This window comes from Toxorhynchites rutilus, chromosome 3 (genome assembly GCF_029784135.1).
Source record: "Toxorhynchites rutilus septentrionalis strain SRP chromosome 3, ASM2978413v1, whole genome shotgun sequence".
Taxonomy (NCBI): Eukaryota; Metazoa; Arthropoda; class Insecta; order Diptera; family Culicidae; genus Toxorhynchites; species Toxorhynchites rutilus.
In genome coordinates, this window is record NC_073746.1 from 149,697,683 (window position 1) to 149,722,507 (window position 24,825).

At 38.7% G+C, this 24,825-nt stretch overlaps 1 protein-coding gene across 1 annotated transcript in view; it reads left to right on the forward strand.

Annotated features, from left to right (window-relative positions):
- LOC129777312 (sodium/potassium-transporting ATPase subunit beta-2-like) overlaps window positions 1–23,831 on the forward strand; it is a 50,570-nt gene extending 26,739 nt beyond the window's left edge. Inside the window, exons 2-5 of the mRNA XM_055783538.1 lie at window positions 18,269–18,526; window positions 22,763–22,944; window positions 23,021–23,291; window positions 23,370–23,831. Coding sequence (XP_055639513.1) covers window positions 18,269–18,526; window positions 22,763–22,944; window positions 23,021–23,291; window positions 23,370–23,479 — 821 coding nt within the window. The 3' untranslated portion in view covers window positions 23,480–23,831. The remainder of the gene's footprint in view (window positions 1–18,268; window positions 18,527–22,762; window positions 22,945–23,020; window positions 23,292–23,369) is intronic.
- The last annotated feature ends 994 nt before the right edge of the window (window positions 23,832–24,825 follow it).

Below are 24,825 nucleotides of genomic sequence, written 5' to 3' on the forward strand. Positions count from 1 at the left end.
ATTGTATAATAATTCTATATAGAATAGCTAATATGGGTATCAGAATTGATTAGTAGAATGCAGTTATTTATGAAAAATGCAAATCCAAGATGGCGGCCACTACAAAATGGCGGATTACATATTATTATTTTTTTATGGGTATCAAATAAAAGGGCTTGACTAGTAGAACACAGTTATTTATTAAAAATGCAAATCTAAAATGGCCACCACCGCAAAATGGTGCCATATATATTTTTTTCACATCCCCATCAATATGGGTATCAAATAAAAGGGCTTGACTAGTAGAACACAGTTATTTATTAAAAATGCAAATCTAAAATGGCCACCACCGCAAAATGGTGCCATATATATTTTTTTCACATCCCCATCAATATGGGTATCAAATAAAAGGGCTTGACTAGTAGAATACAGTTATTTATGAAAAATCCAAATCTAAGATACCGGCCACTACAAAATGGCGGATTACCTATTTTCTCAGAACCCTATCAATATGGGTATCAAATGAAAAGGCTTGCCTAGTAGAACACAGTTATTTATGAAAAATGCCCAAAAATTTATCAAAAGAAAGTAAGCTTCACCTGTTTCTATGTATGTTTGAAGGTTTGTTGGGTTGTCCCACATTAATAGAAAATTAACCATGTTCCTGTTGAATGATTGATCTGAAATTTGAAACATACATTCAGTTCTACTGTCATTATAAAACTGCGTATTCCATGATCTTGAAAAATTCAATTTGGCCGCCGCAAAAAAATGGCTGAATGGCTTGATTTGGAGAACACACTACACTATGAACAACATAAATTAGAAAAGGTTGCTGCCACAAAATGGTTGACTATGTATTTTTTGGAATCCCCTCAATATTGGTATCAAATGAAATGGTTTAACTACAAGAATACAGTATAGGCCGGACTCGATTATATACAGACTCAATTATATGTGGTTCGATTATATACAATTTTGGACTCAATTATATTCAGTTTGGATTATTTTTTTTTATATTTCAAATATGGCTTATTTTTAGAAGAAATTATTATTATTATTATTATTATTATTATTATTATTCACTTTTATTCATCGGACTGTTGTCTACATGAAATGACCTAATACTATAAATTTCTAATGTTTCTAATTCGTGCGAGGAATTTAGCAGAAGATTCTTCAAATTGAAACAAATCTTCGACAGTCGTAAACATACGGATCATAGCTGTGAGTGGTTCATTATACCCGAAGGTCGTTCGATGATATCTTGGTTGAAGCAGCGTTCTAGCTCGTAATGCCCTCGGTGGCACTCGGATATCCAACAACGAGAGTAGCCTTGGGCAATCGACCTCAGCATTCAGAAGCTTTGCAACAAAAACCGCTTGCTGATTTTTTCGTCGACGTTCTAAGGTTTCCAACCTCAGCAAATTGCAGCGATCAGAATATGGTGGGAGATTTTGCGGATCGCGCCATGGTAGATTTCGCAACGCAATCCTGATGAACTTGCGCTGAACACGTTCGATCCTCAAACTCCATGTTAGCTGATGAGGAAACCAAACCGTCGAAGCATTTTCCAGGATTGGGCGTACCAGAGAGCAATAGAGGGCTTTCAGGCAATGAGGATCAGAGAAATCTTTTGAGATTTTTGACACAAATCCAAGCTGACGATTTGCCTTAGTGATCAGAGCAGAGCGATGGAGGTTGAATGTTAGCTTCTGGTCCATATGAACACCTAGATCACTGAATTCATCGATTCTATGAAGTATTTCTCCGTTTATGGTATAGTCGTAAGTGATTGGTTGCTCGACGCGATAATATGACATTGCCAAGCATTTGGGAATACTGACCGTAAGCTTATTTCGACGGCACCAGTCAGTAAATATATTCAATAACGACTGAAAACGCATACAATCCTCAACAGTCCGCACGATGAAATACAACTTCAGATCATCCGCATATGCTAGCTTACATCCATCTCCAAGTGCAAGCAATACATCGTTGAAGTACAAATTGAACAGCAAGGGGCCAAGATTGCTACCCTGCGGCACACCTGACATATTTGTAAAACTCGAAGAAGTAGTAGAATCCAATTTTACACGCAAACACCTATCAGTCAAATATGAGCGAAGCCACGACGTTAACCTTTCAGACACGCCAAGTTTTGAAAGTTTTCCCAACAGGATATCATGGTTGATGGTATCGAAGGCTGCTTTGAGGTCGGTGTAGATGACATCTACTTGGGCTCCATTTTCCAATTGCTCGAAACAGATCGTTGTAAAACTAAGCAAATTAGTGGTAACCGAACGTCCAGGCATGAAGCCATGTTGATCACTGGAGATGTAGCATTTGGTGCTCTCGAGAATGATGCTGCTCACAACTATTTCAAACAGTTTCGAGGCAGATGAAAGATTAGTTATCCCTCTATAGTTTTTAACATCTCGTTTGTCACCTTTCTTGTGAACCGGTACCATAAAAGACTGCTTCCAGATTGTTGGAAATTTCGACTCAACGAGAGATTTGTTAAATATTTTACACAGCGGCTCAACGAGAACTCCATTCGTACGGCAATACACAGCAGATGGAATGCCATCTGGTCCAGGTGCGAAGGTACATTTGATTCTCTTGACTGCATTATTTACCATATTGGGCGTGATTTCAAAGGCATCAATGTTGACTAGATCCACCGGAACATCCGCAACAGCTGAGATAAGGTCCTCCGAATTAACTGATTCCGAGGTAAACACTGAAGAAAAATGAGTGGCAAAAAGTTCACATTTCTGCTCGCCGAACGATGATTCAACATCATTTAAAAATATGCTGGGAGGTATAGTCGAGTTCTTCCGTTTAGAGTTTACATAGCTCCAAAAGCTCTTTGGGTTTCGCCTGAGATTAGTTTGGACTCGCAATACGTACGATTTGTAGAGCGATGAGTTTAGATTACGGTACTCGTTGCACGCCAAGTGGAAAATACGTTTATTTGCCAAGCAACGGTTACGTCGAAGTCTGCGTTGCGAGGCATTACGTTTCCGTTTCAATTTTCGTAACAGCAAGGTGCTCCAGGCAGGAGAAACAGCAGGTCGACGAGTTGGGACATTCGAATTCATCCAATTATTTAGCACGGAACACAACGTTTCAGCCATTTCATCAACATTCAGTCCATCAAGAAGATCACTAACGCCAGTCAGGAAGTCATCTAGAGCAAGGAAATCAATCTTCCTGTAATCTAACGCAAGCTCAACATTCTCATTCATATTATGCGACTGTGCACAATCATCGACCAAAGGTGGAGAGGAGATGACAAGAGGCGGATGGTGAAGGTCAGCTGGTAGAAGTGGTGAAACCGATCTCGAGATTTCCACAAGCAAATCAGAGGAACAGAAAAACAAGTCGAGAATTCGCCCTAAGTGGTTGTACTCAAGATTCCTTTGGAGCAGATTAAGGAAATCCATGCTATCAATCAATAGGGAGCTAGCCATTGATAAAGGAACATAATTCACGGGTTGGATGAGACCATCAAAACAACTCCAGGAAATTCCAGGTTGATTATAGTCACCGCATACTAGCAAGCGATCGTCATCGGAGCCAATGTTCCCTAGTTCGTGGATGGACGCAATATGCCCATTTAGTACGTTGAGGTCTTTGCTCTTATCTGGCGGAATGTAAATTGCACACAGCAGTAGTCGCTTGGAGCCAATCGTAATAGATGCACACACCTGCTCTAAAGTTTCGCCGCTGGATACAATTATCTTGTTACTGACGAATCGATGGTGTACGGCAATTAGAACTCCTCCAAAACTCGATTTGTTGCTATTTTTACAGCTTCGGTCGCATCGGTGCACAGTATAGTTGCTACCAAAAAGCTGCGTCGAATTGATGGCGTCGTTGAGCCCCGTCTCGGTTAAAATGATGACATCAAAATTACAATCCAGGGTGTTGCAGTAGAAATCGTCGATCTTGGTCCGCAGTCCTCGAACGTTTTGGTAGTAAATCCATAAACGACTAGCTTCGCTGGTTGAGTTCTGCAACAAGCAATCATCAGGCGCGGGAACAGTTGATGAATGGTACAGATACCCACCTCTGGTGGAAACCCTAGGCTTCTCACCATTCACAGAATGTCGTCGCGATAGATGATTATTGGTAATGGTGTCAACCCTAGGATTTCCACCGTCCAGAAGACAGAACCTTAAGTAGTTGCTTGAGCATTGCCGTTGGATGCACGCTGGTTTTTTGGATAGCCGATGAATTCGCGGAATAGTAATCCATCGGGCCAAGTGGATGCGTCGAGAGCGAGGCCTTTCAATGATAGATCCAATCCGATTTTGAATGAAACGAAAGTCAGCTTCGTAGTATCTGCCTCCTTAGGAACAAGACGTACCACGTCAGCAGGACTGGTCAAATTCAGATTATCTTGTTACTGACGAATCGATGGTGTACGGCAATTAGAACTCCTCCAAAACTCGATTTGTTGCTATTTTTACAGCTTCGGTCGCATCGGTGCACAGTATAGTTGCTACCAAAAAGCTGCGTCGAATTGATGGCGTCGTTGAGCCCCGTCTCGGTTAAAATGATGACATCAAAATTACAATCCAGGGTGTTGCAGTAGAAATCGTCGATCTTGGTCCGCAGTCCTCGAACGTTTTGGTAGTAAATCCATAAACGACTAGCTTCGCTGGTTGAGTTCTGCAACAAGCAATCATCAGGCGCGGGAACAGTTGGTGAATGGTACAGATACCCACCTCTGGTGGAAACCCTAGGCTTCTCACCATTCACAGAATGTCGTCGCGATAGATGATTATTGGTAATGGTGTCAACCCTAGGATTTCCACCGTCCAGAAGACAGAACCTTAAGTAGTTGCTTGAGCATTGCCGTTGGATGCACGCTGGTTTTTTGGATAGCCGATGAATTCGCGGAATAGTAATCCATCGGGCCAAGTGGATGCGTCGAGAGCGAGGCCTTTCAATGATAGATCCAATCCGAAAGTCAGCTTCGTAGTATCTGCCTCCTTAGGAACAAGACGTACCACGTCAGCAGGACTGGTCAAATTCAGACAACGAGAAGTAATTTTTTGAACATCGTCAACAGTTACTAACGGGTGCAATCCGGATAGGTATAGCCAGAACTTAGGAGCGGGGATAGATGGTGTCAGGCATGGCAGAGACAAGTCACTGAGATCAATTTTGTTGGTTCCGCGGACAGAAGAAGTACCAATCGGTTCGCCTTCATTACCGCGACGACGTTTAACACCAAGTCGGGGCCAGGTATTTTCCATCCTTGGTCGAGTCGGTGGACGCCCGGCAGAGTTGTCGATAGAGATGCATTTGTCCACTTTATCACTCATCGATTTCACCAATTTGGTTAACTGTTGGACCTGAGCGGGTAACCCATCAGTTGACGAAGCAGTGCCATTCGTGATCTCGTCGTGTAGATAGGTTTTCACACTTCTACCTCCCAATTTATCTCGGCAAGTCGCACATACGAATACTGCCTTTCCTTGGGAGAACAGATCTTTGCTTGCACGACTGAGGTTGAAACCACAACATTGCGTGCTGATGTGGAAGTAAACCTCACAAAAGCCACAACGCAGTGGCTCGATTTCATTTATCTCCAGCTGGCATTCTCCGCATTGTTTTCTCTCCATCTCCCAACAAACAAAACAGACGGTGAAATGACGGAGATACGGTTTCGAGTTATATCCTTCGGGTCGTTAAAACAGTAAAACACAAATGAACTTCACAATTCTGCGATGTAGACAGGTCCAATTAAACAGTCAACGATGAAAACAGATTAAAATATTACAGTCAAACTAGTAAAAAAACAAACTTCCAGCAGACGAAATACTAAGAAACGAAAACGAACGTTCACGAACTGTGAACTGTGAATGAAATGTAGCCTTTCAACGTTAAGGTGAAGTTTAAGTGGCTATTACATGTACAGTGGGGTAAAAATCGTGATTTTTGAAGATTTTGCTTGAACTTTCACCAGGAATTGTTTATATCGATATTGCAGCCAAATTAAGGAAGATAGAAGTTATGCGTCAAAGCACAAATTGTGAAGCGGTTAAAAAAACATTTTAATTGATAGAAACAATCTAGTTTAATATAATATTTAAGGATAAAATTAATAATAACACATTAAAAATTATTAACTTTTATGTGTTTCACTTCCAAAATGTTATTAAAATTCACTAATTTAGTTGTTCCACTATTATATCCTGTACTAAATTTTCTCATCTTTCAAATGAAAGCATCAGAATCGACTTCCGTAGCGTACTTTTTAATGTAGAGCCAGTATGAAGCAACAGAGTCCGAAACAAAAAAAAAAGTTCTGTAACTCTGTCATTGTTGAAATTCGAACATATGCGTAGGAGGATTTGAAGAGAATCTGAGAGAATCTGGTTACTTTTTTTTTCATGTGAGAAAGGTGTTTTCTGACTTTAAGGGGAAGAATCAAAAATCAAATTCCTCTTTTATTTTCAAAAAAACGAAAAATACATGAAAAAAAAAGAAATAAAGAAAAAAAAAGTTTTGACTCGATTATCCGGAGTGAAAAAAATCAATACTATGGATAATCGAGTCCAACCTGTATTTGTAAGCGTAAGTGTAGTAAGTGTATCTTATTAAACTACTGTAAATCATGAAAAAGGCAATTCTATTAATGTTTTATTTATTCTATTATATAAAACATTTGAATACTTGATTTGACACAGGTGCGCTGAACTAAAGCATTCAGAAAGTGGACAAACAAAGATCATATTTTCGACTGGGCAAACCAACATCATTTACCTTATCTCAGCAAGAAAATTATGTACACCGGTGACTAGATCATGTGAAAGTCGTAGGAAAACAAAAAAGCAAGAGCCTATCACTCACTGAGAATTTTCGGGAAGTCTTATAGAATATTACTTTGAAATTACTATGAATCTCAAATCTGTGGTCTGAAATTAGGCTTGGATGCGTTCTGGAACCAAAGATCAGCCACCTGCTCTGAAATCTAACATCGTGAATTTGTAATCAGGGATGAATGTTAATATGGCAATGACATGTTTATTGACATTGAAACCGAGTTGAAACTAAATAATTATCTAGATCAGAACGAATAGGAGGCTCCAATATATGGTATTATTATTGTTGTTTGTGGCTATAACGAACAACATGCGCTGTTGATTCATAAATGTGAACATCAACAAAATCAGAGTGGAAACCAGTTTGTAAATACAACCTAAATGGGAATCCCACAGAATGTTTGTTGTTAGGTTCGATCCACTTGATGTTTTTTTCCACCCTCATTTGTGATGACAACAAGTGTTGAATTGTAAAAAAATATTATAATTTTTTTCGATGATAGTTATGACAGTTTTTACCGCTTTGTTCGAAAACAAATTATCCGTACGATCCGTCTAATGATGTTGAGGATGTTTTGCTTGCTGTTTGTTGCTGTCTGTCTGTTGCTGTCTGCAATAATTTGTTCAATCTCGAACCGCCCAAAGACAGAATGAAACTAGTTTGTGAAGGGAGAAACTTCATAACAAAAGGTCTAAGGAAGAACTGAAATGAAGCTGAAAATGGCCCAGCAGGAATATCCATAAATTATTTGTGAACAGATGGTTTCAACGGAATTTATCTGTGCCGCAGCTGATCTCATTTAATTTTAATAAGAATTTTAAATCTTCCAACTCTGTATCCTTTGAATTGTGGTATCAATTCCGCATGAACTACATCAAATTTATAACACTTGGGTAGTCCTTCGAGTTCGAATAACTTATTAAGCATGCTTCCGACGAAGCTGCTGCATGTTGAATTTTGTATCTGTATCGCGCAACTGGCGACGAAATTCACAAACCCAAAAATTCGAAACATTAGATCAATTTGCGTGTGAAGCAATATAACCATGGACATCCCTCAGAGGTCGATTTACGACAATTTGTTTGTTAGCTTAATAATTGTTTAATAATAATAGTCAGCTGATCTATCTATCACCTATCATCGTCATCGATCACATTTATCACCACCCCACACATTCACCGAAAAAAACCCATCCACGATCAGAAAAATAATAAACATATGTTGACAGTCCGATGTGTCAAAATTTGGGTAACATCTTTTGAATTCGTAAATGTTTGTGCGAGTAGAAAATGTATATCTTTATCGTGAACTCCACTTCGTTCATGTTTACTGTGGAGATAACATTCGTTGCGCGCTTTCATCCCATGTTAAACGTCTCTACTGTTTCATTGGTTCTAATCTCGGCATCATTCTACATCGCACACTAACCTTGAAATGTTTTGATAATGATTATTTCACTCTCTCATTGCACACTGATAAGCCTGGTAACGGCGCTGCCTACAAGCAGGATATTTGATATGATCATGATTGATCAATACATATAAATTTCAAAGTTCAATGCTAAAATCAATTCGTTGCAAGAAGTAGAATCTGAAACGTATTTAACGTTTCCACTGGATCTGATGAAAGCGATCTTCAGTCCGTGAATTGATACACTTTTCACCACATCGTTGTGGTTTCATGGTTGCGACTCTTGGTGCAACGCATGCTCCGCTCGGATGAAGTATAATCCAGGGAGGGAAAAAAACACGCGCTCAATGTGTCGGAAGCAGAAATAACAGCTGTCGGAGGACTATGTCAATGACCAACCTTGTAACAGTTTGGATTTGAGCTGAACTGTTTTCGGTTGAAACGATATGTATCGATATGAATCAAGTATTTTTTCAAGGGTGGAAGGATTTTACATGAAGGAAAGGATAAATTATTCAAGATTTTAAAAACTTTCTCAATTTTCTGATCTAAATTTATATACGAAATCTCATTCACTGATATAGCCGACCTTTCGTTTGGATGTATTACCTTGAGTCTAGCGAGCGATGTGCGATAATTTTATTTAGATATTCTATTTTAGTCGCCCAACGTGTTCCACGTGTTCGCCTACATCAGTATTTGTGTACCCGTAACAACAACAATAGAAGTCATGTATGAAACAGTAACAAATTAATTATTCGAACGACGTAGAAACCGAATCACCAATCGAGAGGAATGCTATTTGTGCATTGCATCGCAAGCTTATGTCCCTTAAACTGTTTATGGATTTTATCGATGCGGAATTGAAGATGTTGACTCCACTCATCGCACCTACGCATGCGTGAATCGAACGAAATGTTACTCGATCTGTTCGAGGACAAATAGGTAACATATAAAGTAAATTTTTTTTAAAATACAGCAGCTTCCAAGTTCTAATGTTCGAACGAACAGTTCTTCAATTCTTCAAAAAAAAAAATGAAATATTCAGTTTTTGTTTTTTATGTGAATTCGAAACAAAATACAAATTTCAAGAAGTGCTCCTTAGTAGTGCATAATATTATTTGTGGTTCATCACACCGATATATATTAAGTTCAATTTCTTGATTTTACATATTTCTAGGTTACTTCCGAGACTTTCAATTACTTTCAGTGTATTTCGTAGAATAACAAGATGTACACATAGCGAATCATAGTCCTAGCCAATGATATTACCACCTGTTTTACGTTGGAAGTTTGCCATACTATATATCAGATAAATTACTATCGAAGCAAATAATTGAGCAATACCTCGCACAAGATCACAATTTCAGATGGTGTATTCAGGCTGCAGTCAAAGAATGTTTCTACTGTCGCAAACACCAATTGAGGAAACCCAACAGGTGCATTATGATGAAGAACGAGCCAAAAAGCATTTGATTTACAGCTACCGGTCCTGAGCGCAAAGATAAGGATGTAATTTACACCGTGCTACTTGTCAATCTAATAAATCACAGTCCTTGACATGGTGCGCTCGGATGAAGCTTGTTATGTCAATAGTGACTACGGTTCATTAGGGGATAACGAGAGAAGTCCGTCTGCAGCATCGTTTTTTTTTTTGGGTGCCAACGGGAATGGGTTTGTCATGATACCATTATCGTCTCAGAAGAGAGGGTTATCTGTGTTAGATATTTACTAAATCATTATTTAATCATTATTCGACTACCAAAAATATGTACTGAATTTAGACCATTGAAATACAAGTCATCAAGAAATAATCTGACTCTCTGAGAATACGAGTAGCAGCATTAGTTTTGATTTAATGTTTTCATGCTTCGTATGTTGGTAAAATAGTATTACGACACTGAGCTAGAGCTCATGAAGGGTCGATAACATATGTTATTTGGGGGCGGTCGAGTATTTTAGAAGTTCTCCGATTCGCCTTCTACGGAAATCAATCATAACTACTACTCATATGGTTTGGGCACTTGAAGCGGGTTCATCAGTACAACTCAATCAGATGTGATACCACAAGTTGTTGTTGAAATCAAAAGAGCCAAGATGAATTTCGATAATAAATACCTTCAAAACATATCGCAGCGGTAAGGAGGCAAAATTTTGTTTTGCAACGCATGCGGACGCCGTTTAAACGACCCGAGCGAAAACATCAAAATCTTAAGTCAAGGTGATCTTCGAACCGGTTCGTACGTGTATAATATCAATGATAATTGCCTTCTACCCTGTAAAAAGTAGCAGCAAAAAAAAAGGAAAAATAAACGACACGTCTGTCTTGTTAGGGACTGCAATAAAAAATATGAATGATTGTGTTGTTCTGTTGCTTAGGGTCATTGCCCCGGGTTTATTGTTGATTTTGTGGATTTTAGCGAGTGGTAAGAACAATCACACTGTTTTTATTTCTCGAAAATTCAAATAAATGAAAAAATCTTTTCAATTGTTGTCTAACTCTCGATATTGGCCTCGTTGGTCTCGTTGGCCTCTCGAGTATGTCAAGGAAACACGAGATAAACTGTACTCGACAACAATCTGTCCAACATATTTAATGCGATTGACTGCTTCAACAACCATGACACAGATTTCATCTCATTTCGTTATACATTCATTTCACGTAACCATGAAAACACAGAGCTTCTTCTTCTTGAATGGCGTTAACGTTCCGTTCCCTGTGGAACTTTTGCCGTCTCAACGTATTCATTAACTAGCGTCGTTCATTAATACTTGGTTGAGATTTCTATGCCGAATAACACGCCTTGAATGTACTCTAAAGTGGCAAGCTCTAGAATACGCGTGACCACAGTGCAAGCCGGAAGAATTTTCTTTGACGAAAAATCCCCCAACCAGAACGGGAATCGAACCCGAACACCCGGCATGATAGTGTGGGACGCTAACCACTCGGCCACGGGTGCACATAAAACACAGAGCTATTTTTAAATATTTCCAAATATTGGAGAATATTGAAGGGGGCTGTTTAAGAGCTGGTCTTTATTCAATCTGGTCAAACCCGAAATTTTGGGTTTGGGGTTTGGGGTTTGTGGGTTTGAACAAACATAATAAAAAAATTCTGTCTATTCTAATTCTAGGAGTGAATTTTCACTAAATTTGATTAAACTTTGAAGTATTGATATTGTTAACAAGTTTTACTTGGGATTGATATTATAAATAATCTATGGTATGAATTTTAACGTTGTAGTAGAATTTAGGCCATGAATTACAATGTGCATGGACACGAAGATTTCGATGTTGACCAAAAAGGGTTCGTTGAATTTTCTACGCACAGTAGCAATAAGCAACAGCCACTAGAAGTTACGTTTATGTGTCTATTTAAATCATAGTATGCTGACGGGGTTATGAAGCTCATGCGGAATAATCCAGCGCAGTACGATTTCGCAGAACTTATCGGTCAGTCTTCTGATAAATCCGTTACTATAGAAATCGCCAAACATAGATTCCTAAGACAGGAACAGTTCATCTCAATCCGAATACTTTGGATAATGTACCGTCAGATGTCACTGAGAACGCCAAAGCATTTCGGATTCCGAAGTCATTGCCATGCCGGAGTTTGTCTTAGCTGACCCACAGTCCGCTGAGTCTAAAGGACCGTCAAGGTAGACCTCGGTAACTCTAATTCACTTAAGGGTAGAGGCACGAATTTCAGACGTTTTTTACGAGCTCCGAAAAAATTAAATAAATAATATTCTTACCATCCATTATATCATTATTTGTTTATCTACCTTTTAACAAAAATTGAACGGATAAGAAATATTCATAATTCGAATAGTTACATGTTGTTGAAGTGAGTTTCAATCAATTTATTTGAAGTAATGAATCAAACTTCTCATGTTTTGTATAAACTTCAGTATAATTTTGTAAAAAACAGAACTCTATATATTACAAAATGTAATACAACTGAGCTGAGTCAAACACTATCATGATGATTTTGACTTTTTCAAACAATTCGTAACCAGTTTCTTGGACATTCGGACATTCATTTCGGATGCACTTTTCCAACGTGATGGAAATACGAAGCCAAATACATGTCGAAAAGATTTTAGCCCAATATACGGATGCTTTCCGTGGTCTTTACTTTTTCGTTTCACTCCAGCAAGATTTAGTTTCGATTAATACATTTTAGTTTCCCGTGTTGCAGTGGAATCGGTGTTCTCTGCGCAAACTGAATCAGCGATTCTCTGTTTCATATATTACTGCAGTAGTTTTTTTATGATCAAGGCAGAACCATTCATTGGCTAATGGCACCAGGGCTCGGCATAGTCAAAGTCAACTGAGGATAGTCTGCTGACTATCTGACTATCTATATCCGTATTCAGTTAGAAATGACTTTTGGTTTCTCCATGCAGTTTCTCCGCCAAAACGACTAAACAGTCAGTCGGGCGTTTAGCCGCTATCTCCCTCTATCCCATTTTGAAGTAAGTTTCCCCAAAACTAATTCGTTCCTCTCTGTCTTTCCCATGTATCACGTAAGCATGCATCGATGTTTGGTTTGACATACGCTACACGCAACTACATTTTGCACGCTATTTACTAATATTAACGCAAGGACCTTTATAGCATACCGGATAAATGTCTAAGTTCGTTGGTTTGAGCTCACGATGGGTAGACAATAAACGGTCCATTAATGAGATAACTACCATTTTGCATCAGAAATCAAGTTTTCGTTCCTCTTTACATGGACGTAAACATAAGATTGCGTACGTGGGTAACAATTTCGTTCTTAGGGGGGTAGAAATATGGATTGAAGTCAGTTGAATGAAGAGGCAGATTTGTGTTCATTAGTCGCGTCACTTAGAATAACCACTGACTGAACTAGTTCATCAGTCATCCTCGCTAGTCAATTCACTTTTTGTGGACGGCGACTGCCGAAGCAGTTCTAGTCGAAGCGAAGCTACTGAGAGTAGAGTCGGGCTTCATTTTTCACCTTCGAAGATTTCGGGCCTTGATTGGCACCACTTGAATGAGCTCACGAGCCCCCGGGCATGTACACATGTGTGACGAGCATGTACACATGTGTGACGAGCATGTGACAGTGTCATCATGGCCTGGTCGCAAACGCCAATCACGAGAACTGTCAAGCTTTCAAACTGGTGTAGATCAAGGTACTTAGAATTATACTACCAGATGGGTAATTACGTCAAAATCACTCTGCAGCCATCTTAAAAGTATTTTTTTTGTAAGCAAAACCCAATTAGATTGACCACGGTTTGTGAACACTGTTCAAGACGACATCACAAGTACTAGTAGCAGGCGAATACCGCTGAAATTATTAAGAGAATGCAGAATTTCAAGCGCTTGTGATTAAACACTCTCATACATACGCTTCCCTGCGTACTGTTTTCATATACCGCTCGCTTCCCCACATAGTGACCAAACGATCGCATCTTATATCTTAGACCCACCTTGACCTCACCGAGTAGTTTGACATTGATGGCTACACTCAACGAGGTACATATGAGGTGGAGCAGTAGGCAGGGTTTATTTGTATTGGTAAACAAAATATTGTGTCGTCGTTATTTGCATTCAATATGGAATGTACAGAATGTGCATTCAATATGGAATACAGATAACAGTCGTATTCTTAGTCCTCGGAAATAGCAGAATTTTCAATGAAATGTTGCTTAATTGTAAACTATTTTTCTCAAATCACATACACCGGTACTGGGAGCCTTCAAAACATCATCATATCATCGCGAAAATAACGAAAATTTGTTTGTTTCTATGAAGGTGAGAGAGTGAAAATAACACACAAAAATATCACTTTTATTCATCTTTTTCGACATAATTTCACAAATATCCACTGCACACTCTCACGTTATACGCATATTCAGTGGGAACTCCACGAAAATATCTGTTTTTAATTGATACAAAATATGCCGAAAAAAAGCGTTTTCACATGGATGTGGAAGGCAATTGAAATTGAACACAAATATTGACGAAACAAAGTGTAAAGTAGCTATGGCGCCGCATGCTATCACGCATACTACGTTCGTAAATTCTGCCATCTGCTCCACCTAATAATCATGCTCATGGCTAACAGCTAGATTGAACTCGCGAAAATGAACTCACCAAAAATGAACTCGCAAAAAACGAACTCGCGAAAAAGTAGAATTGAAAGGGCACCCTATCGCAAATAGTTGCCAGACGGTAGCTGACGGAATGCATGGCCAAACTCAACGTATGCCATAGGCCCCACCTTGTTTCCTATAGAAGGACATAACAATCATGCTTACCATTACACCACCAGCAGAGGCAGTTAATTGTTCATGCTGGCCTTCTGCATAACCTTTTACATCACTGTTTTCATTTTCAAACACTGCTCGAATGAATGAATGATTTAATTTACTCTGAAAATAAATATGAAAACTTCTTCCAGTTATGCACGTGAAGTGAAATCAAGGTGCACGAATAAAAAGATTTTTTTTTGTGCAAAATATGAGCTAGCGTGAATGAGGGGCAACATAATCCGGAGCTGCAATTCATCAAACTCTTCATTTTAATTCGAACGAACAGTTACCATCAATCAAGCTCGACAATACTTCTGTTCATCACGAATATCGTTGGCTCATGAACTGCTTTGACAAATGTGCATGTATCATTCACACGGATCTCTTCTCACTGTATCGCTTCCATTCGATTAAATAACCGAACTTTCACTCAAGCCACTTGTCATTCTTTTCTCTTAGATCTATTTTGTCCCTATTAATTGAAGTAGAGACCATGACTCAATCCGAGAATTTGTCGTATTATTTCAGCAGATATTGATAAACAAACTGCATAGATGTTGCTAAACTTATTCGAATCGTACTTTGCCAGAGTGATATATCCGAGCTTGAGCTTGAACTTGGGTAGACTTACATTTCGTAGTTGCTCTCCGTGATTGTTAGACTCTCCATCCCCCGCTCTAAGGGGAGGGTGCGGGGGCGGTGGAGTGTGCTGCCATACAAATGAAACACAAATTTCTGAATTACTCGAGAATTAATCAAGCAAACGAAACCAAATTTGGCATGTGGAGGTTTTAGGATGCAATAAATGTTTCTATGGTGGTTAGACACTACTTCCGTCCTCTAAGTGTGGGCTGTCATACAATTGAAACACAAATTTCTGCATAACTCGAAAACTATTCAAGCAAATGGAGCCAAATTTAGCATGTGAAGGTTTTACGAAACACGAAACGTTTCTATGGTGATTTTTTTGAGTGCGAAATATGAGCTAGCGTGAATAAGGGGCAACATGATCCGGTGCTGCAAATTATCAAACTCTTCATTTTAATTCATGTCGTAGTTACTCTCCGTGATTGACCTGAACCAGCAGAATTGCACAAAGAACACACTGAATGACGCTTGGGAGTAGCAAATCATCAATGTTCCGGTGATTCAATCACCGTCAATAACGTCACCGGCCACGTCCTTACAGTCACCAGTGGAAGGGAAGGAATGTTAGTATGATATTCGCCGCTCGAAAGCCAGAAGGTTCGCTTCTATAGCGTGGTTCCCTAGCGAATATCATGGAAGGGATAGTTGTTAGTGGGAAGAGGTGAGAATCAGGAATCACTGCGGTATGTGATATGATTCTCTAAACGCAGACTCTCAGCCACTCGACGAAAAGAAATCCATGTCCACAATAAGAAGATAATAATATCGTGGCTTACCGCATCGCGAGCCTCCTGATTTTCTACATAATTTATTAACCGCCCACGGAGAATATTCATGAGGAACCTGAAAAGGTAACTCAAAAACACATCTACATTAAAACGAACCTGAAATTTATACCACGAGTTATCGTATCGCGAGCTACCTTCCATGGGAAACCTGAGAAGGTTTCTGGGAAACACCTTTACAATGGAAACCAAAATGAAAACTGAAAACAAAAATGAAAGTGAAAACAAAAATTTGGCTTTGGCACTCGATCGTTTCTCCATTTGAAAAGTCAATTTTTTACAAAAAATATGTGTCTCATGCAATTTTAAGACATTTCGCATCAAAAAAATTTTTGAAAACCACGATTTCCAGTGATTTTTGGTTTTCAAAAAACTCGAATTTTAAAGTCTGCGACATCAATAAATGAAGTCCGATTGAGCTCATTTTTTGCATTGAGTATTTTATCGTGTAACCCAACATTTCGCATGAAGTTCCATATGGAAAATCGAGATGATCATTTTCACTAACACCCTAAACCATACTCTCCGCTTTGGTGATTTTTTGATTTTCCAAAAAATCAAACTTTTACCGCTTTGCGCCACTTTTCCTTTAGTCCGATTGAGCTGAAATTTTGCACAGGGTGTTTTTTCGAGGTGGCGAACACTAACTTTTGGAAATTCGAGACGACCATTTTCATTGGCACCCTAGTGTACATATTAGCGACTGTATCAATAGTGAATGTTCCTCCACCGGTAACAAGACATTTGTATATAATGCGTTCTCTTTGCTTGAGACCTGATACTCGTATATCGATTAATAATCATAACAATGTGGTTCACACATCTAAAGTCGTTGATTATTCATATAAGGAGATAGGATGATTAATTAATCAATTATAAATTTATTCATGTTAATAAATTGATATAAAAATAATTAAGCATAGAGAATTCGACAAAAATTGTTCAGAACCGATGAACCGTTGATCACAACACTCAGCAAATCAAGTTAGGAACTGTATAAATAAACTGACCTTCCGTATTTCCAAAGTCCAATCCAAAATTCTCTGGACATGTACCAAAAACAGCACAGTACCATTCGTTACGCTCGAGATCCAGTCAGGACATATATCATTTTCACCACACGTATGGAGTTCAATTACGCGCGACATTGCAATTTTCCAAATTGACCAGTCAAAGTGCACAACAATTTCACGTTGGAGGAGGTATAAATAAATACACGACGTTGGGCGCCGACGAAAAAAAACTCGGTGCGAATATAGTTTTATGTTGCTCTTGGGTAGCCGATTGAAGCTAACAGTTCTTTTTTTATATCCTCACCAAATATAAACAGAGTAGCTGATTCATAATGTTACTTCAATATGTTTTCCTTGCTCGTAACGTAAGAGCTTGGAAAACAGGATTTCGAAGTATCCTCTTTTGTGCACCCGCTACAACGGAATCATTTCAGACGAATGGCTAACTTCAGGGCATCGATCCTCGATTGTGGTTCCAGTCTTGCCATATAAAAGTCTCTAAATCTGGTAAGCATCGTTCGGGCGCTAAAGTGATCAAACATCACATGAAACTAACTTTCTGATTATTTTCGGATAAAATTTAGTTTGTCTCAATCGATTGTGGAAATGAGGCGGTTAGTTGATAGCAGTTCTATTATGTGGAAAGTATATCACTCAATAAAAGGAAGCCTTTATCGATTCTGCTTTCTGACTTTGACAGACTTTTTTAGATACATAATCGTATCACCACAATATTTTTAGATATTGATCATTACATTCTGCATAAAAAATACTTGCTTGATTACCTGTTTGATATCAGAAACATGATCCAAATCCATAAGTTCGATGTTTTATTCATATGCTTCCTACGTGAATTACAGTATCACACGATTAGTGTCAATTTGATCAAACCTCCGACCCCATCCGAAACCACGAAGGGCATACTGGAATTATAATGTAAATCATTCGCGTCGATAATTAATACGCCATTGAGGAAACTCCTTGCGTCTTGTAATAAGATAATTGCTACAATTAAACTGCTTTTAATATGCCCTGATTCTGATTCATAATGCTGAATTTTGATGGATGTGAGAAAAGGTATAGTCACAACACAAACGTTTTGGTTATATAAGCGTGAACTTCATCAGGCGACGTGTAACGTCGAATTCCAAACGCATGATCCATTTGAAGCTATAAGCCGCGACAGAATATACGCCTTCTGTCATTCTATGCAAATGACCGAATTTTTGTTTAACTACTAGTCCCGAGTGCGAAAAAATCTATCAATATACAACTAACGCTTCGATTTTTCTCGTTTCAGGTCAGCTGTTCGTGTTCTACATGATTTTCTATGCGCTGTTGGCGGCACTGTTCACCATTTGCATGCAAGCCCTGCTGGCTACGATGAATACGCAGTTCCCCAAGTGGCAACTAGATGCCTCCATCATTGGAACCAGTCCAGGCGTGGGCTACCGACCGATGGCCACAGATAGTGATACCGAGAATATCATCAGGTACACTGCTGCGAACAAGAGCGATGTCCAACAGTGGGTCAGTCGAATCGACGATTTTTTGACACGTGAGTGATCTTTATCCTATTGAACGAAAAAGATTTATCATTCTTAAGCAGCATCATTATGTGATCTGCATTGAATATCATTTTAAGACTGTTTGAATGACCGAATTTGCTGATTACTTTTGTATCTCATCAGTAGCGTAACGTACGGGGGGCGAGGGGGCGGTCAGGAATTGTAATTCAGGAAATGATTTTGGATAATAGATCAACGAAAATTATGGGATTATGTTCGACAGCACTCCTGATGCAACGCACGATTATCAAATGGCTGAAATTGTCCAGTATGTCCGAATCGAAAATAGAAAAGACCATGTAAAAGATTGTGACATGGGACTGCGTCTAACCGGAGTATATGGGGGTTAGAGTGGCAGCGAAAATTGTCATGTCAAATTTCAAAAACCGACCATGTACATTTTGTTCATTGACCAAATTTTTTGATCAAATGATCAAATGACCTGTGCAAAGTTTCAGCTCAATCGGACATGATTTAGGGGTGCTTCAAAGCGCTCCAAGTTTTGATTTTTTCATTCTCGAAAATCCTCCAAGGGGAGAGTAAAGTAAATTTGGAAAATCGACCTTTTAGTAAATTACCTCCATTGCCTGAGAGGCAATGAAAGTATGGAAAAAAATAATTATCGAATTTGAAGAACCGACCATCGACCCAAAAGGTCGATTTTCGGCCAAAAATTTTTTTTCGAGATGACACCAAATCTCGACGTTTCATGCATTTTTAGGTCATTTGGCATCAACAAAAATTTCGATTTTCCAAATTTCTTTTAAACGTACTTTTAAACTGAGGAGCCTGGAAAAATCGTCATTTCAGACACTAGAGATGAATGAACTTTCGCGGTTCGAATATTACGGTAACATGAGAGATGCAATAATTTCAGAGGGAAATGTAAAATACAATGATCGGTTGACAATTCATCCGTTCACATATTTTGGAAGTCCTAGACATCATATCAAACGTAAAAGGACGGTCATCAAATTTACTTGTAACGAAAAACATAATCTATTACAATGAATTGATCTTACATGGCAACTGTTCAAACTTTTTACTTACAAAGTAAATATGTTGAATTCAATTGAATTCGAAAATTGTTCACAATCTTTCGACAACGCTCCAGATCATGGTCAGGATGGAAGGAGGAGTTCGAGTTTTATTATGAAAGCAAAACAGAATTGCGGGAAAAAGTCGAGAATCAAAATCAATCGAGAAAAACGCGGGAAAAAGTCGGGAATTGCTTCATGAAGTCGGGATTTTTTGCTCAGTGTTTTTTTCGGCGCTCTAAAATGTTACTGTATGTGTTTGAAGGCATATATTCTAATTGATATTGTTATATATCGCGTTTCATTAATCTTATCTTGAAGTTTTGAAATTTATTTCAATAAATGTGAACAAACAATGTATTGCGCAACTGCGAACAGAATTCTATGAATATAGAAATGTCAATCGACTTCATAAACCGTTGATTGATCGCCTTGATATCTTACATAATCACATAATGAGCTTTAAAAACATGAGGCGAGAAAATACTTCTTTTTTAGAATGTGACACTAAGTTGAAGAAGGACTTTTCATTTTATTGTATCCATTTACATCGGTGTACCTTACATAAAACAAGGATATTTAAAATAAAAAGTGGAAAATTCGAAAAAAAGAGGTACGCGTATGTATGTTTCGCAGTGAAAATCACCATTTATATCAATTTTACAGATCTGCACGATAACATGCAAACTCTCTTGAAATATATTCATTTTTGACGTAGGACTACGTCTATCATTTCTGTACCGGGTTGTAAGTTCAAAGTTTCGAAAGCGAGAGAGTGACGCTGGACTGCAATGTTTTGAACGTTAATACCTCTTTACCGGCTGAATGGAGTGGTATAATAATCACTTCATCCGAAAGATAAAATGTCAACGAGTTTGTCACTTATTGGTCCAAAAAATCGTTTCAATAGCTTAAAAATTGTTTTGAAAGCAAGCTATTGAAGTCATAACAATCTAGCTCATTGATGATGATTGGTGATCGCAATGTGTTCCCGATCACGGACGCAAAATCTAGGCACCTGGAGAAAACGTCATAGCGAATACATGCAAGCTGTGATTTCTTTTGCTCGCTTGCATTAGTGTTTGGGAAACCATAGCGGACACAGGCAAGGCGTGAGTACGTTTCTGTTCTGCTTTCGCATGGAACAGTCGTGAAAAATTGTTTGCGTGTGAATGCATCCGAGCGAAGGAATATTCGCACCCATTTACGCATTCGACATGGTGTTCCTGTGATGCAATCCAATAGCATCAGTTTCTGTTCTGCTTTCGCATGAAACAGTCATGGAAAATTGCCACATCACGATAAAAGTGAAATCAATTTTATGCAAGGTTATGTAGATTTTATTTCGTTTTCACCGTAAAATGGCGCCCTAAGTTTCTATTCTGCGCATGGAGTGATCATGAAAAATCTCGTGTTATTCTCACGAATCACATATCAAACATCTTCAGTTGCTTTTACAAGGCCATTCAAATTTCATCGGTTCGTTTCGGGACCACCAACAAGTTCGAAAGAGTTGAATTTTATGTTAATAACAATTCCATATTTATACTCATCCTCTTCTTCTTCTTCTTATATGGCACTAACGTTCCTAGAGGAACTCCGCCGTCTCAACGTAATAATACTTGCGTCATTTTCATTAGTACTTAGTTGAGATTTCTATGCCAAATAACACGCCTTGAATGCATTCTGAGTGGCAAGCTCTAAAATACGTGGACCACAGTGCAAGTCAGAGGAAATTTCTTTGAAGAAAAATTTCCCCGACCAGGTTTGACGCTAACCACTCGGCCACGGGAGCACAAATTATACTCATCCTCCCACACACTAAAAAGAAAAACTTTCAGCAATCTTTCAAAATATTCATTTATTCATTAATTAAGCATTGATTCAGATGCAATCTCAAATGAATGATTACCGAACCGACGGTAGTCCTACGTCTACCTTGCGGTAATATCACAGATATAACCCACTTCTTGTTTTTATCAACCAAAATATTCTCTAGAAATAAATTATATGGCAGAACAACGTTTGCCGGGTCAGCTAGTATATTCATTAATCACGGAGGAACACTCATCAAATCAACCTGATTTTCACTAAAAAAACAAAAAAATGTAAATTGGTAGAGGTGGTGGATAAACTTTTTTTGGCATACTGTACGTTGTCAAAGAAAGGTGGAAGCGGTTGATTTAGTGTTGCGTTGTAATTATTGGAAACAGGGAATAATTATGATGGTGGAACAAATATGTTATCACCTGTGACTCCCATGTATCTGCCGCTGCCGCTTCAGTATGTGAAATCAGACAAAACGCTTCTATAGAGTGGAGCCAAGTCACGATCACCAAACATGGGCTGCAACAAATTGACATTGAAAACGAACATCTTTAAGTCTATTCCGTCTAGTATAGAAAAAAATAGTCGCTAAACATATCACAATATCGTTTATTGTTCACCGTAACCATCTCGCCTTCTTCTTCCTTGTAAGAGTAAGATATTTTTTGGAGCACAGTACACACCAAACTTTTACTTTTTTATGGATGGAACAATACTTCTTGAATCTGCTTTGCATTTCCGATCGCCCAAACGCGACGGTTTTGTTCGCTGGCCATCCCATTCAGTGTGAAATATGCTTTGTGGCAAAAAATAAATATGTTAGTCCAAAAAGCCGTATCAATGAGCCAACCAGAGGACAACAGACTTGCAAAATGGCCAACAGGATTCAATTTTCGCGTCAATTGGATCTTTGAATGCGGGAGTATTCAGGTAATTGTACGTCGATTCGGCATCAACTGGTCTCGGAAACGGAAACGAGTTGTTCAGACAACGATATTTTGCAGTGTACATCTACTATTTTTATGCCAGGCTTTGGCCAATCACCAACCGCGCCAGTGCCCTAGAATTTACGCGATTATTTAATAACTTTATCTTCCTGCGTCTGATTCGACGGACCCTGTTCTAATCAATCTTTAAACGCTTCATGGTGTATTATTTTGATGCTAGAATTGAAAAATATTATGACAAAACCAGCTCTTTTTCTTTGTTGACGGGGACTTTGAAACATTCAATTCGTTCGTCTCCGAGGATTCCAGTGCTGTGAAATTTACCATAAGTAATTATTCTTTGTTGGCGATATATGAAAATGGCATTTCTTCAATTATTTTACTAATTATTTCAATTGTATACTTTCTCTTCCAGCATATAAGGACATTTCTAAGCTTATTGGTAATGGCAAGAACCAAGTTATCTGTGATGTAAACAGCCCGCCAACTGGCGGAAACGTGTGCGCTTTCGACACATCCAAACTCGGTCCATGCTCGTCGGAACAGGGCTACAGTTACAACAAATCAGCGCCATGCATGTTCATAAAGCTAAACAGGGTATGCTGAACAAAACGCAACTCGACCCACTGTCCATCAAAATGAAAATAATTATATTTTACTCTAAATTCGTCAGATCTATGGATGGGTTCCGGAACTGTACGACGATGTGAACGACCTACCTAGCGACATGCCTACGGATTTGGTGGAGCACATTAAATCGTTGCCAGAGAACGAACGCAAACAAATTTGGGTGTCGTGCAACGGCTTGACTGCAGCGGACGCGGAAACGATCGGACCGCTGAAATACTTCCCTGCACGTGGTTTACCATCCTACTACTACCCTTACACCAACAAGCCGGGATACCTCAGCCCGCTTGTAGCTGTCCATTTTGCCCGTCCAACAGGTGGAATTTACTCACGTCGAAAAAAACACCATTCGAAATTAACTAATCAAATAAAAATATGTTTATTTTTATCCACAGTTAAGGAAAACATTAACGTCGAGTGTCGTGTGTGGGCCAAGAATGTAATCTACCGTGGAGGACATCGTGACCGTCGGGGATCATTACACGTTGTGCTGCGAATCGAATAGATATGCTCGAACGCTCTAGTTCTAGTTATTCAGCTGTTTTTGTTCGTTCAACAAACTCAAATTTCATCAAACGAGAATCACTAAATATCTATGTTGTTTCGGTTCGTGGTGATAACTACTCCTACCAACAACTGCTAAGATTTAATTTCTCACCATTTGTGCGTTACCCATGCTCGGGATGGCGCTTCTTTCTTCAAAAGATCGGTTATTTATTGCGCATCGTCTCCAGTGTCTGGCGATACCAAATCAGAACACTATTTCAAAGTTCAAACGAACATATTTACTTAACTGAAATGTGATTAGATTTGTACTAGTGTTATTAAACGTAAAAATAAATCTACGTCGAAATTGAGAGTTGTGATTTGTTATTTTCCTGCAAAAACGTTAAAACGTTTACAACCGTTATCTCAGTTATGGCTGAAACTGAGGGCGCGTTTCCAAATAAGCGATATTGCAATGTTTTCAGATTAACAGCTTGAAGAGTATGTGAACAGAAAAGAGTTTGGGAGTTTGGTCCTGAACCGTCCCCTACATTGAAACGGCCATAAAGTACCTCAAATATAATGTTCTGGAGACTTCAGCAATAAACAGTTCTTTATAAAATTTTATTAAAACTATTTTTCTTCTAGTTGGTTCATAAGTCTAATAAAAAAGAAATGGAGATATTTAATCAGAAGTACCCTTTTTGACTTTTCGACGAAGACGGAAGCGATAACAATCCATTTGAGGATTAAACACAAAACAAATGTTCCTATTTGTTGGGTCTGTGCTCTTTATAACCGATTAGTATTTTTCAATCGGCGTCATCTCTGGGGTATAGGCCAGATTTCACTCCCTTGGAACCACACTGACGCCATTCTCGTTGTATCACTATTCGGTGGAATTTGAATAGCCAATTCGAGCCAGTAAAGGCAATAAATCTCATGATGCTTCAGAAAAGCCAGACATATCTGCCTTTGATAAATTTCCTATTTCATAGTTTCAGAAACTTCGGTAGCGAAACTTTTCAGTCCACTACTGCTGATTCCCTGCCAAACGAGGAACTTTTTTCAGACCTTCGATCTCCTTCAAACAAGGTTTAAAATTTCTGTCCATGATCCCTAACGATGCAATTAGTGGGCCCTATTATAGAAATCGAATCGAGGATTCGATACAATCACTATCACAATCACACCGTGTAAAATCTGGAATTATAGAAATCGAGGAAAACAGCTCGATTCGTTACTCTGCTCGAATTTCAGTGGCGGTGCTGAAATATTTTGAAACGAGTTTGAAATGTTTCACAAAGCACTATAGGAAGGATGCCAAATTCCGTAACATGAATTCCACTTTTTTTAGCAAAACTT